At 40.3% G+C, this 12920-nt stretch overlaps 1 protein-coding gene across 2 annotated transcripts in view; it reads right to left on the bottom strand.

The window, feature by feature from the left end:
- The window catches only part of WDFY2 (WD repeat and FYVE domain containing 2), a 173519-nt gene that overhangs the window by 30364 nt on the left and 130235 nt on the right, over positions 1-12920 (bottom strand). For both annotated transcript variants that reach the window (XM_081045387.1, XM_081045388.1), the window contains exon 6: positions 8347-8459. In XM_081045387.1, the coding sequence (XP_080901513.1) occupies positions 8347-8459 (113 nt within the window). The remainder of the gene's footprint in view (positions 1-8346; positions 8460-12920) is intronic.

The raw sequence follows: 12920 nt of genomic DNA, 5'->3' as shown, positions 1-12920 counted from the left end.
ACCTAATCCCCAAGATTTGAAAATGTTTGGGTCACAAGGGTGGAACCCTCATGAATGGGACTAGTGCCCTTACGAAAGAGACCTCAGAGAGCTACCTCACCTGCTTTCACCATGTGAGGTTAGAGCGAGAGGGCAGCCATTCATCAACCAGAAAGTGGACCCCACCAGACACTGACCGCCAGCACCTTGTTCTTGGGCTTCCCAGCCTCCAGAATAGTGATAAAAACTATTATTTATAAGTCACCCAGCCTGGCAGTCTGTTACGGCAGCCTGAACAGACCACAACAATGTATAAAATGGGTAACTCAGTTATTGCTTTAACTTCTTGAAAGCAGCATGTCAGATTTTAATAATGGTGGTCACTGGTAAAACGAATGGTTAGAAAGGCTTATTTGACTTATTTAGAGACTTAGGTTATTCATTTTATCAGAATAAATAAACATGGAAATACTTGAATAGAACTTACTATGTGTCGCATGACAAAGACCTTCCAAATTCCGCACACACACCCACATCTACAAACTGCACCATAAGGCCCTCTGGCCTTTGTCGGGGACTATGAAATGAGGATGGTTTATGGTGAAGAGAATGGATGTGTAGTTATGGTATTATAAGTACACAAGCTCTGGAATCAGATTCGAGGCTCAAATTCTAGCTTTACCCTGATTAGGTATGTGATCTTGGGCAAGTTATTTAATGTCTTTGTGCCTCAGAATTCTGTCTGATCTATAAAACAGGGCTGATAACAGTGTTGTTGAGATTAAATAGTTAGTATATTACAAGCACACAGAATAGTGCCTAGCACATGGGAAGCACTCAGTAAATGTCAGCCCTGATTTACTGCAGGAGACCTCATCTCTACCATCTCTACGACACTGTCCTTTGCTGAGTCAGCCTTCAGGCAGTGACCTGCTTGTTCCTATGCTCGCCCAGCCATTGTGAGATCAGTTAAAGTTTTAGAAACAAGACCAATCTCTAGTTTTCCCAATTATATCAGTCTGTAAGACGCTAGGGCTGAGAAGGGGAGTTCTTCATAAGAGAGTTAGGAAGGGAAAATAGGTAACTAGGTCAAAGCAAGTCAGTGTATACTCAGCACCCTCCCAAGGCTCAGAGTATTACACCAGGCTCAGTAAGAGTGGAAATGAGGAAGGAAAAGCTGAAAGATAGGCAATAGGGTGGGACTGGGGAAGGAAACAAATACTTTCAGGGTCCCATCCCACATCGAAGTCAATGTCCAATGGGTTTATTGGAGGTTGGCTGATAAATTGTACACCACAGCATTCATTTTAAATCAGTTCAACAAGCACGGATTGAGCATCTTCTATACGGTAGGCACTGTGCTAAGCTCTGTGGATATGATCAAATCAAGGAAGACTCAGACCTTACGCCAACACAAACGTCCGATGGTCCAGTGTAAGATGGTGGGATTCATTCTGAGAACAAGAAGGGCATGCACATCGTGTTCGATGGAGCCATTCTCTCCTGGGACATATGGCTTCTCCCTCTACCTGAAGCGCTGGTCCTACCTTCTATGACCTAAGTAACTTTTTCTCCCTCTTCAAGCCTTCTCTCGCCAACCCCCTGATCTGCATGGGGTTGCCACCTCTGTGAGTGTCTCTCCTGTCACACTCACCCACTGTATCAAACTGGTTGGATTAGAAATCTGTGCCCACAGTAGATGTTAGGTTCCGTATCTTTGCATTCAAGCACAATGCACAGTGCCTGGCACACAGAAGGTGCTCCATAAATGTTTACTCACCTGGCCTGTTGAATGGATGGCAGAGAGGAATGGGAGGGCAATAAACCCGAGCAATAAAGCATCACTGCAGAGGCATTTGGCAGAGCCTTGCAGTTGGGGACCAGCGGGAGGGCAGCACGCTGAGAGACATGGAAGGGCACAGAGAGACAGAGAGAAAGTGGCTAACTAAAAAGCTTCTTCCTTCCTGGGTGTTTTTGCTTGTCAGCAGACAGAGCTTTCTGCTGAACAGCGCTTTCTACCGAACACTTGGCAGGAGGGGAAGGCAGCCAGCATCATCAGGTAAGCCTGCATTCCAGAGCAGGGCTGACACATGCCCTCCTGCTTGGTCCCACACCCAGGGCAGCCTCCTTGCCCTCCGTAACAGGAGAGTGAGAGCCGGGGGCTGCAACGCTGTGCACTTCCAGGGCTTATGATGCTTTAAACGACAGAAATAATTTCTTCCATTTTGTTGGACTTCACTTCCGATTACTCCATCTTTCTGCCCCACCCCCATGTTTCATGGCATGCTTCTCCCTGACTCTGACTCCCACGATGTGACCTACAGAATAATTTTTAACATAAAGGAATTCGTTCTTAAAAATAAAGATTTTAATCGTGTGATAAAATTTATCTGTACTATTATGTACTCCCATAAAAGTAATTTTCAATGGCTGCATAATATACCAATACATGGACGTACCTTAACTTATTTCACTTATTAGATTTTTTTCTCAACTTTTAACAACTATAGGTTTTGTTAAGATGAATATATTTTGAAACATAAACACTTGTTCACATTTCTGACTATTTAAAGAGATTCCCAAATGAGGAACCAGATCGAAGAGTATAAACATTTAAAAAATTTTAATACACGTTACCAAAATGCTTAGTGAACTAATTTTTTCTGGAGACTTTTACAACGTATCTTGCAAAGCTAGACTATGTGGAATGCTGCAAAGCCAGGGCTGGAAACTGTTGGTTCTGTCGTTACCGCAATGTGACTGGGACCCCACCAAGAGCGTTCTATCACACCCTGCAAGGTGAAGGTGTGTTGGCTAATGTGGCTAAAGTAGAGCCATCTAAGTAAGTCTTCAGACTATGAAGTCTTCTGAGTAAAATACCTGACCTTTCAGTTACTGCATTTTGCTCTAGGTTGAAGTGATGAGTGTTTCTGTAAAGCTAAATGTGCTCTATCTCTAGGCTACAACTTCCTCCTGAGACCCACAAACGGACAGCCAGCTGTCTCCCTGCCATCTTCCCAGGGGCGTCTCTTGGTCAGACCCAGTTTAAAGCATCATGATATTCTCTCTAAAGCCTGCTCTACCTCCAACGTTCCTGGTTTCAGGAAATGGCATCACCATCCACCCAGGTGCTGCAGACAGAAATCTGGGAGCCACTCCTACCCCAATCGCCAAGTGCTGCTGACTCCTCTTTTCCTCAACAGATCTTCTCTTTTCCTCAAATAGATTTCCTCAATAGAATCCCTCCTCTCACCATGCCCACTGCCACCTCCTCCCCAGTCCAAACGAAAGTTCCCTTTCATAGCGACTCCATCAGTTACCTTCCTTCTAAATGGTGTCCTCACATCCATTCTTGTCCCCACTCAATCCACTACCCACTGCTGCCAGTGATTTGTTAAAATGGAAACCGGGTTGCCACCCTGCTTTCCCTTCATCACTGGTTTCCCACCGCCTGAGAACAATGTCTGAGGTTCTTAACACTGCCTGGAGGGTCAACTTGTACTCCTCTCCCCAGGCTCTCCGTAGGGGCCATTTGACTTCATTCAGCTGCTCACACTTTCCCACCCTGAGCTTCACACCTGCTTCACACATCTGGGGATGTTCTCACACCTGGGCATCTCCTCCTTCTCCGCAGGGTGTGTTTATATACCACTTCCCTGAAGCCTCTCTTTAACTCGTGCTGGACAAGGAGAGGCCCTCTTGCTATTTGCTCCCCATGCGACCTGCACACAGCATCGGGGCTTCACAGCTCCTGCTACACTCATATTTTGATTATCTACAATTATTGGTTTAATGCTTGTATTCCATGACTGGAAGTTGAATAAAGCAAGCGTTATGCTTTTTACCTATGTAATCCAGCATTCATCATACAGAGAACTAATGACTTGACTGACTCTTGATGAAAATATGCATCTATTATACTTTACATCTATGTACCTATTATACTTTATATAAACCGGATTGATTGAAAGCCTCTATTGTAAATGAAAATTACGTTTGCAATTTAATTATTTGAATTTTGATATTTGCGCTAAATGATGCCTTTCCTTGTTTTAGTTATTTCTGTTATACTGCCATTTTCAATAATTCTGTTAATAAAAAAGTCTGTATTTAATTTTTCATTAATTAGTATGCTTGGCAGACTTACATTCAAGCCCTCCTGTTTTCTAAAATGTTTATACTAATCAAAAAATTCTTAGAAGTAAAAGAAAAAATATTCATGGATACTATGAATTCCCAATCGTCAAAATCTGATTTTTCCCCCTTTTGTTCAAGTCAGTGTATGACTTTTTGGTAGAAATACATTAGAATTCCTGCATAAATAGTGAAGAACTATGATACTTGGCAGTTAGCTCCAGAAATAAAACCAGCAGAGGGAGCATAAGAACATAAAACTAGTTTCCTAAATCCTCATGGATTAGTAAATGCTATGTTTGGCCTCTGGGTATGACTTAGGCTGATTCCATCATAACCCACATTTTTGTTATGACCTTCTGTACTGTGACAGAGAGGGATGGGTGAATGGTTATGACTCTGTACACATACCAAAGACTTGTCTGCTTTGAGTTTAGATCTGGACTGATGAGACCCCCAAGATCCCTCTGTAATAGATCTGGGTTCATCTTAAGGTCTTTGTTTGGCGGGTAGAGGAGTGAGGAGATTAAACTCATCCTTTTCCAGAATTGTGTCCGGCCAAACTTGGGACCTTCCAAGGCCCAGAATGGGCAACTATATAGGAAGGGCTTGACAATGGGTCAATCACCATGGACTCTTAGATGTCCTTGCTCTAGTTTAAAGGAATGAGCTGTGCTGTAGCCAGGTTGGCAGTGGGTGGATAGTACTGTCCAGGAATAATAACAAGTCAAATACATGACCTGCTCCGTTCACCTTTGTGTTAGTGACCTTCGGGGGCCATGTCCTGTCTTCCTCAGAGATAGCTCATGATAAAATCCTATGAAAATGCTTTACGTATTTGGAGAAAGAAAAGACACAATGTCAAGGCAACATTTTATATTAGAACTTGCAGCACATGAAACCCTTGGGCCACATCTGGCCCCCACACACAGATGAGAAGCAGCTAGATGAGCCTTTTCTGACCTGAAGACAAGCGATACGGAACTCAGCTCACTCCTGTCATCCAATACACGGTGAACTCCTGACTACTAAAGAAGCTAAAAGGTCAGGCCACCTCTGCCTAAACCAAGTCTGGGAACTAGCAGTCCATCACCAGGCCTGCTGAGTCCACCGCCTAAGTTCTACCTTGGGTTCATCTACTCCTTGCTTTCCCAGGACCATGGCCACGTTTCAGGGGACTAGCTTTCCAATTACCTCCCTACTCTATTGCCAGAACAATTTTTTAAAATCTGATCAGGTAACATCCTTGCTTAAAACTCTTTAATGGTTTCTCACTGACATCAAGAAAATGCCCTCAGTAATCTGAACTGCCTTTTACTTCCTTTCTGGCTATTCTCACCTCAGACTCAATGTTCCAGCCAAAAAGATTTAGTAGGGTTTCCCAAGGGAGCCGTGTTCTTGAAAATTTGCAGGCCCTGGACCATACTTGTTTTCTCTGCCTGGATTGCTCTTCTCACTTTTTCAGGAGTAACTCAACACTTACTCCTCCCCAAATATCTTAACACAAGCCACACCTCCCCCTTGAGGCCTTCCCCGATTAACTCCAACTCCCATGCAAGCCTGGCACCCATTCTGTGTTCTTGGAAGCACTTGGGGTCTGCTTCCTCACTGCCTTTAATGTCATGCAGTGGAATTACTATTTGGCTTCTGCCTCTCTCATCGGGCAGTGAGGAATCTGAGGTCAAGACTGTGCCTTTTATTTCTGTGACTGGGAGTAGTGGCTGAGGTCAACAGGGAGAGTACAAAGTGTAAAGAGATGAAAGTCCCAGCAGAACCGAAGAAACCAAGGAGATGAAAAAGAGCAATCGAAGACGCAGAAGAAAACTAGGAGAGCACAGGTCATAGAAGCCAAAGGAGGGCAGTTACAAGTGGGAAGGAATGGCCACAATGTGAAACGTCACTGAAAGGTTTATGTAGGACATGCTCTAGAACACGTCCACTGGATTTAGCAACCAGCAGGCCAGTGGCCATCTCAGGGAGAGTAGTTTAAGTGGAGTGATGAAATAGGCCAAATTGCAGGTGTCTGGAAAGCAGATAAGAGGTAAAGAATTTGAAGCAGCCGGGAAAACAATATTCTTTTCAATATTCTTTTAAGAGTTGCTATTTGCTACAACATGAAGATTATGCTAAGTGAAGAAAGCTAGTCACAAAACAACAAATACTATGTATAACTTCACTCACAGGAGGTACCTAGAGCAGTCAAGTTCATAGAGACAGAAAGCAGAACGGTGGTTGCCAAGGGCTGGAGGGAGTCAGTGTGTAATGGGTATAGAATTTCAGTTTTGCAAGATGAAAAATGTTCTGCAGATAGGTGGTGATAGTTGCAAAAAATGTGAATGTACTTAATGACACTGAACTGATTAAAAATGATTAAAACGGTAAATTTTAGATTATGTAGGTTTTACCACAATTTTTTAAAAAAGGAAAAAGCATTGCTGTTAAGAGAATAAGATGGAAATTGCTATAACAGGACATGGGACTGAGAGGGTTTTTATTTGTGTCTTTTTTTAACAGAGAGGCAAGAAACTTGACCATTTAATACACTGAGAAGTGAGTTGTTAGTCAAAAGGGAGAAAGGGAATGAGTTTTGGTGTGGAGACCCTGGGGACTGAGGCTGGGGCCAGAGGACAGCAGGGTCCTGGACGATGCAGGGCAAGAGATGAGGGGGTAGAGAAGTTTGTTTATTGGGGAGGGAATACGGCAAGGAAAATATTCTTTAAAAAGCTTCTATCTGATAACATCTATTTTTCTTTGAAGGAGGATGCTAAGGGATGGGAAGGCGTGGGACTTAGGGAGAGTGACGAGGGTCTGAGAAAGCTGTTGACGGGAACAGGAGTGTACTGCAGATTTGTAGAGGTTATTATGTGGAGGCATTATGAGGCCATTCCTGAGTGGACGGGAATGATGAATTTGCAACGGTAATGATGAGCTAAGACTCAGTGTGACTTGCGCTGGGTATGGACCCCAGTGGCTGACAGCACAAAGAGAGAGCGTGAATACTAAGTGAATCGTGGACAAGGCTTACCAAGACGGAAGTCTGAGGGGCCCTGAGCTGAGCATGTCGGGAAGCATGTGTCTGAAGTGACTGGGAAGGAGAGATGGGGTAGACATGGGAACGTGGGATCAAGGACCAGACTTCTCAACAGGGGCAAGAGCAAGGGGATGTGGAGTAAGTGTTTAGGAAGTAAAAGACTAGGAGACTGAAGTTAGCAGTAAAACACGAGATTAAGATTCCTGAGGTGGGACAGTTCTGGGTCCCTGCCAGGCCAGGCTTGGGCAAGGTTAGGTGGCTAAAAAGAAAAATCCAATCAGGAAGACCCGAGTCCTTGCCGAGGATGCTTGCAGGGGATGTTTCTGTGTGTTCTTCCTCCCAAAGGCAGAGATAATTCAGATGATCTTTTAAGAATCTTTTCCCCTGGACTCAATTTTCTCTTTAACTGCATTCCTTTTTTCCTCTTTAGGAAATCCCTTATGATCTAGATACTATTCCATTTTACATCCTCATTCACCTACTTTTGTACTTGTATGACATCTAAACTCAATATTAACCTTGTTCTGTACTAAAGCATGGGTTGGTAATCTGCAGAAGACACAAAAGCCCACCAACAACCATGAAAACAGGCAGTGACTCATTTTCCAGAGTCAATTATCACATACTAAAAATACTAGTGAAAAATTAATCATCATCTATTCAACTCTTTCAAAGGCCAAGCGTGTATATTTTCTTACCTTGTTTACATGACCCCGAGCAGATCAGTGCCATAAAGGGGGCCTTAGGTTTTAAACTAAAAAGAGCCCAACAGGAAGTTAAAGAGGAACTTGTACCTTTTTATGCAAACTGGCTACCCATGAGGAACATATTTTTCAGATGAGGCCGCTGTCCTTTGTCATTCTGGGATTTGAGCAGTTGCCACATAGTCTGAAACAACAGCTCATCAACACATGCCAACACTGGCTTTCTCCAGGGCACCATGACAAAGAACCAAATCATTAACATTTTTAAAATAGATTGGTTTCTCTTTTGTTTGGATTGATGCAGAATACTTTTGACATCATTTTTGACATTTTACTGAACCATTCTGAAATCAGTTAAGTGTATCATGTGTATCTTTGCACAAGCCCAGAGAGAACCTTGTCACTTTCACAACATGCCATCTGAACACCAGCGCATGCGGCAGGTGCCAGTTCACTGAGCGAGCAAGCAGAACATGGAGATTTTGTGTTCTATCCCACCTGTGTGTCCTCTGAATGTTGTGACCAGGGTGCAGTTTTCTTGCTCCAGTTTGAGGATGGTTACTTGGCCTGAATGGTCACCAATAAACACATGCCGGGTTTCAACATCAAATCTATCATGTAAGCATTAAGGATTGTTTTTCAAAATTGAGTGGAGGGATTTACAAAAATAAATAAACGTAAGAAACATGCAAGTCTCATCTGAGACAAACTTTGACATAATGCTGAAAGAAACAAAGGATATAACAAAATGAAAGACACAGTGGTATTATTGGACAGTAAGACTCAACACGATAAAGATATCAATTCTCATAACGTGAATTTATAAATTTAATATAATCCCTATAAAAATATCATGTGTTTTCCTAGAGCTAGATATGTTAATTCTAAAGTTCATACAGAAAAATAAATATGCAAGAAGAGCCAGAAATACTCCAAAAATAATAGTAACATGGTATGTGACACAGGAAGGCTAGCCCTACCAAATAGTGAAAACATGCTGTAAAATCTCTTTAACTAAAAGTGAGATATTGGTACATAAATGGACAAACAGATCAATGAAACAGAACACAAAATCTAGAAAGTAACCCAAAAGCATATAGACATTTGCTACATGTCTAATAAAGGTGGCTCTTCAAATGAGTAAGAAAAAGATGGATTAGAAAAAAAGACATTGGCACAAACTGAATAGTCATTTGGAAAAATAAAATAGGATCTGTGTTTCATTATATACAAGGATAAATTCCAAATGAATTAGAGATCTAAATGCAAAAAATTAAAAATATGAGTTCTAGATGGGAGAATTCCTTCATAACCTTGAAGTGAGAAGAGCTATTACTACTGAAAAACAAAACAACAAATACCATAAGCAAAGCTAAAACACAAATTGGAAAAAATAGTTATATCACAAAAGGCCCAAATCCCTAATACATAAAAAGAGCAACCAAGAAGAAAAAGATCATAAACCTAATAGAAAAATAGGCAAAATATATAGATGGATAGTTTAAGAAACAAAAATGGTGCTGTGCAAAAAAAGAATTAACCTAGCAGGTCTGATGGCTGTCCTTTGAAAGGCTGCCTACAAGGCTGACACGGCACCTGGGAACTTGGATTTCGGGAATGTTCCCACCGTTAACAGACAGGAGTAGCTCACTGTGCCTTAACTGTATAAACAATGTGGTTCATGCCAAATACCTGCTTTCCTTCTGGAAGTCTGGAAGTTTGGTACATGTCAGGCAGAGGCTGCATACGTGACCAGTCTGTAGTAAAAATGCAAGGCACCGAGTCTCTAGTGAGCTTCCCTGGTTGATAACGTCTAGCAATGCTACCTCTAGAGAACTGTCCCAGAGATACACTGGCAAAACAACAACAAACAAACAAACAAACAAACAAAAAACCCTGACAGGACACATGCCTGAGGCTATTCCATATTACTGTAAAATTCCATATTACTGTAATAGCTAAAATTTGAAAAACCGAAAAGTTCATCAAAAGGGGACTTACTGAATTAACTAGGATACATCCATGCAATAGAATACTGTGCAGCTGGAGAGACACAAAAGACCTTCATACCAAAAACAAACTGGCATGGAGTAACTTTGAGGATATGTTATTAAGTGGAGAAAAAAAGTCAAAATATATAAGAGTTTATATGCTACACTACCTTTGTGTAAGAAAGGAGGAAATACAAATATAAGTGTGTGTGTTGTATTTAGAAAAGGAAGAACTGGAAAAATAAATCAAGAGCTAACAAGAATGGCTGCCTATGGAGAAGGGAGAAACAGACTGAGGGGACAGAGATGGTAGTGAGACTTCTCTCTTGTTACATAGTTTCTATTTTGGAATCTTGTAATTATTGTACACATTAAAAAATATTTATTAAATTAAAAGAAAAAATCCCCCAAATTGACAATAAAGTAAAATGTATGAACCCAACTATCAAATTGGTGATATAACCATGTAGTTAATAGAATTATTTCAAATGACTTCAAAACACAACATTTTGACTGTATATCCTTTGTAGAATATATTCTAAGGACAAAGAGAATTGTGAAGAAATCTAAAATCTCATTCAGAAGTCTTGTTATTATAATATTTCTATTATTATTTTAAACAACTTAAATATACCACAGGATAAAGCAAATAAGAAATTATGTTAATGTTTTAGGAACCAAGATTTTTTAGCCCAAGATTAAGTACAAAAATGAAATAAAAACCTTATATATTAATATATTAAGTTTGAATTAGAAATATTATATGAACTGACCATTTGCTTTCTTTTTAAAAATACACATACATACATTTCCTAGCTATCTCCGAATACTATTCCTCACTAAAAGTGGCTGATCGTAGGACTGTGACAGGAAGGTACAAGATGAGCTTAAGACAGTTGTGCCAAAAAGCAAGGAAACTATTGGAGGGCATGGGATTGTACCAAAAAGACATAGGAGCCCATATGATTGGGCTCTTAAATTGGCCAAAGATGGGACAATATGAGCATTGGAAAAGAAAAACAAAAAGGCAATTTATTGAAATATACTTAATGCATTATTAAAAAGCAAACAAATTCTAAGAGTTTATAAAGATGCTCAGGAATAAAAGATCCCTATTAGAGGTAACCAGGGCACTAAATCTCTATCAGAAAATGAGCAATCGAAGAGACATTATTAAGAATTCATGTTGCTTTTCCTGTATTAATTGTATTTCAGGATAATCAAATAGCCCAAGTTAAATGAGGTAATGTTCTACTTGATAACAGAATTCCAACTAACACATGTACAAAAAAATGATTATAGAATAATCGTTTTGCAACACTAATGAAAGAACTGGTTCAGACAAAGATCAGCAATGGATGACACCATTACATGAAAGGCTAATGGGAAGGACTACACTGCAGGGAATGGCTGTCACCACCTGCAACACTGATCAATCCTGGCCTCACTGGAAGGGTGACAATCCCACACCATGGGCTGCCTGCTGTGAAGCAATACGGAGCACAACAGCACAATCTCCAAGTGTTCTTACCCAAAGCTGAACCTGATGAATCAAGATTTGAGAGGCAACTTTCAGTTCACAGAAATATATGGGATACTGGGTAGATAGAAGAACAGGTTAAATGGCAATGTGAGAAAGCAGAAATCAATTAGTATGTGGGACTGTCTGTAGGAGAACTGACTGGGTATCTCCACAGGGGCATTAAAAAAAGGTGGGGTCACTGCTCTAGATTGAGAGATTGAGGAGATATGACATCCTTATCCAACTGTGGACCTTGTCTGGACCCAATTTCAAACTAAGCCACTGCAAAAAGCCATTTTAGAAACAGTACATGAAATTTGAAAATTGATTGATTATTCAACAATATCAAGGGGAATAATAATAGCATTGTGATAATTTAAAAAATGTCCTTATCTTTTAGAGGTGCACAATGAAGTATGTAAGGATTGAATGACATAAGGTCTGGAATTTGCTTTAAAATACTCCAGCAAAAAGAGAGAGAAAGCAAAAAGGGATAGAAGATCAACAGTGGATCTGAGAGATGATTATGACTGTCCGTTATACTGTTTTTTCCAATTTAGTACGTTTTGAAAATTTTCAAAAGACATTTTAAAGAAAGTGAAAGAAAACAAGGCATATCAAATTTTTCCAGTCTCAAGAACAAGGCAGAAAAGTTATATTCTACAAACAAGTAGATCTATGTAAAAGAATATTAAGATCTATATGGAATAAGATCACTTAAATTTATCTTGATTCATTATAAGAACACAGACGAAAACACAGACTCAATTTGTGATACCCCAAAGTCCTTATAATTATAGGTAAAGAGTAGAATTCTATGAAAAACACACATATATGAACTCAACAAAAGCTATTTGGAAGAGGGCTGAAATAAAATCATTGTACAACCTCAAAACCAGAGTGATCGGCATTAAGTATGATATGAAGAAATATGAAAGTCAAGATAATCTTAATAGCTTTTCAGTACTCTTTCCCTGACTAGGAATGGATCTATGAGACTACTTGGTAGAAAGACATTTTACTACATAAGGTGACATATTGAAAATATCTCCAACATGAATAGAATCTTAAAATGAGGAGTACCTGATGAAAAATGTGATCAAAGTATGATCAAATGACAAGGCTGAAAGGTGAGGCTAAAGTAGTCACGAATTTACAGATTAGGAAGTCAAGTGGGGAAGGAAACAGTTATTTCCTAACACCATCCTGCCATGGAACCTGTAGAAAATACCTCCGGCTCTGCTGTATCTAGCTGAGCAAAGGGCTAGCGAAAAGATTACAATACCCAAGTTCTAATAGTGGTTCTGCCAGGTAACAGTCATGTGACCGCGAAAAAGTCACTTAAGCTATCTGATCCTCTCTGAGCCTCAGTTTCTCCACTCACTTTACTGTTTTGATGGCGAACAAAGTAACATTATGTAGAAGGACTATGTAAATGCTCAGGGACTGCAAACGCAAGTTACTCTTTTTCCTCTCCTCTGCATTATCATTATTATTATTATTACTGGTGGTGGTGATGGTGATATTATAGGTCACTTCATATTTGAAGCCTCAGCTAT

Source organism: Rhinolophus hipposideros (genome assembly GCF_964194185.1).
Source record: "Rhinolophus hipposideros genome assembly, chromosome: 4".
In the NCBI taxonomy this organism is placed as follows: domain Eukaryota; kingdom Metazoa; phylum Chordata; class Mammalia; order Chiroptera; family Rhinolophidae; genus Rhinolophus; species Rhinolophus hipposideros.
This window is presented reverse-complemented; position numbering and strand designations above follow the sequence as displayed.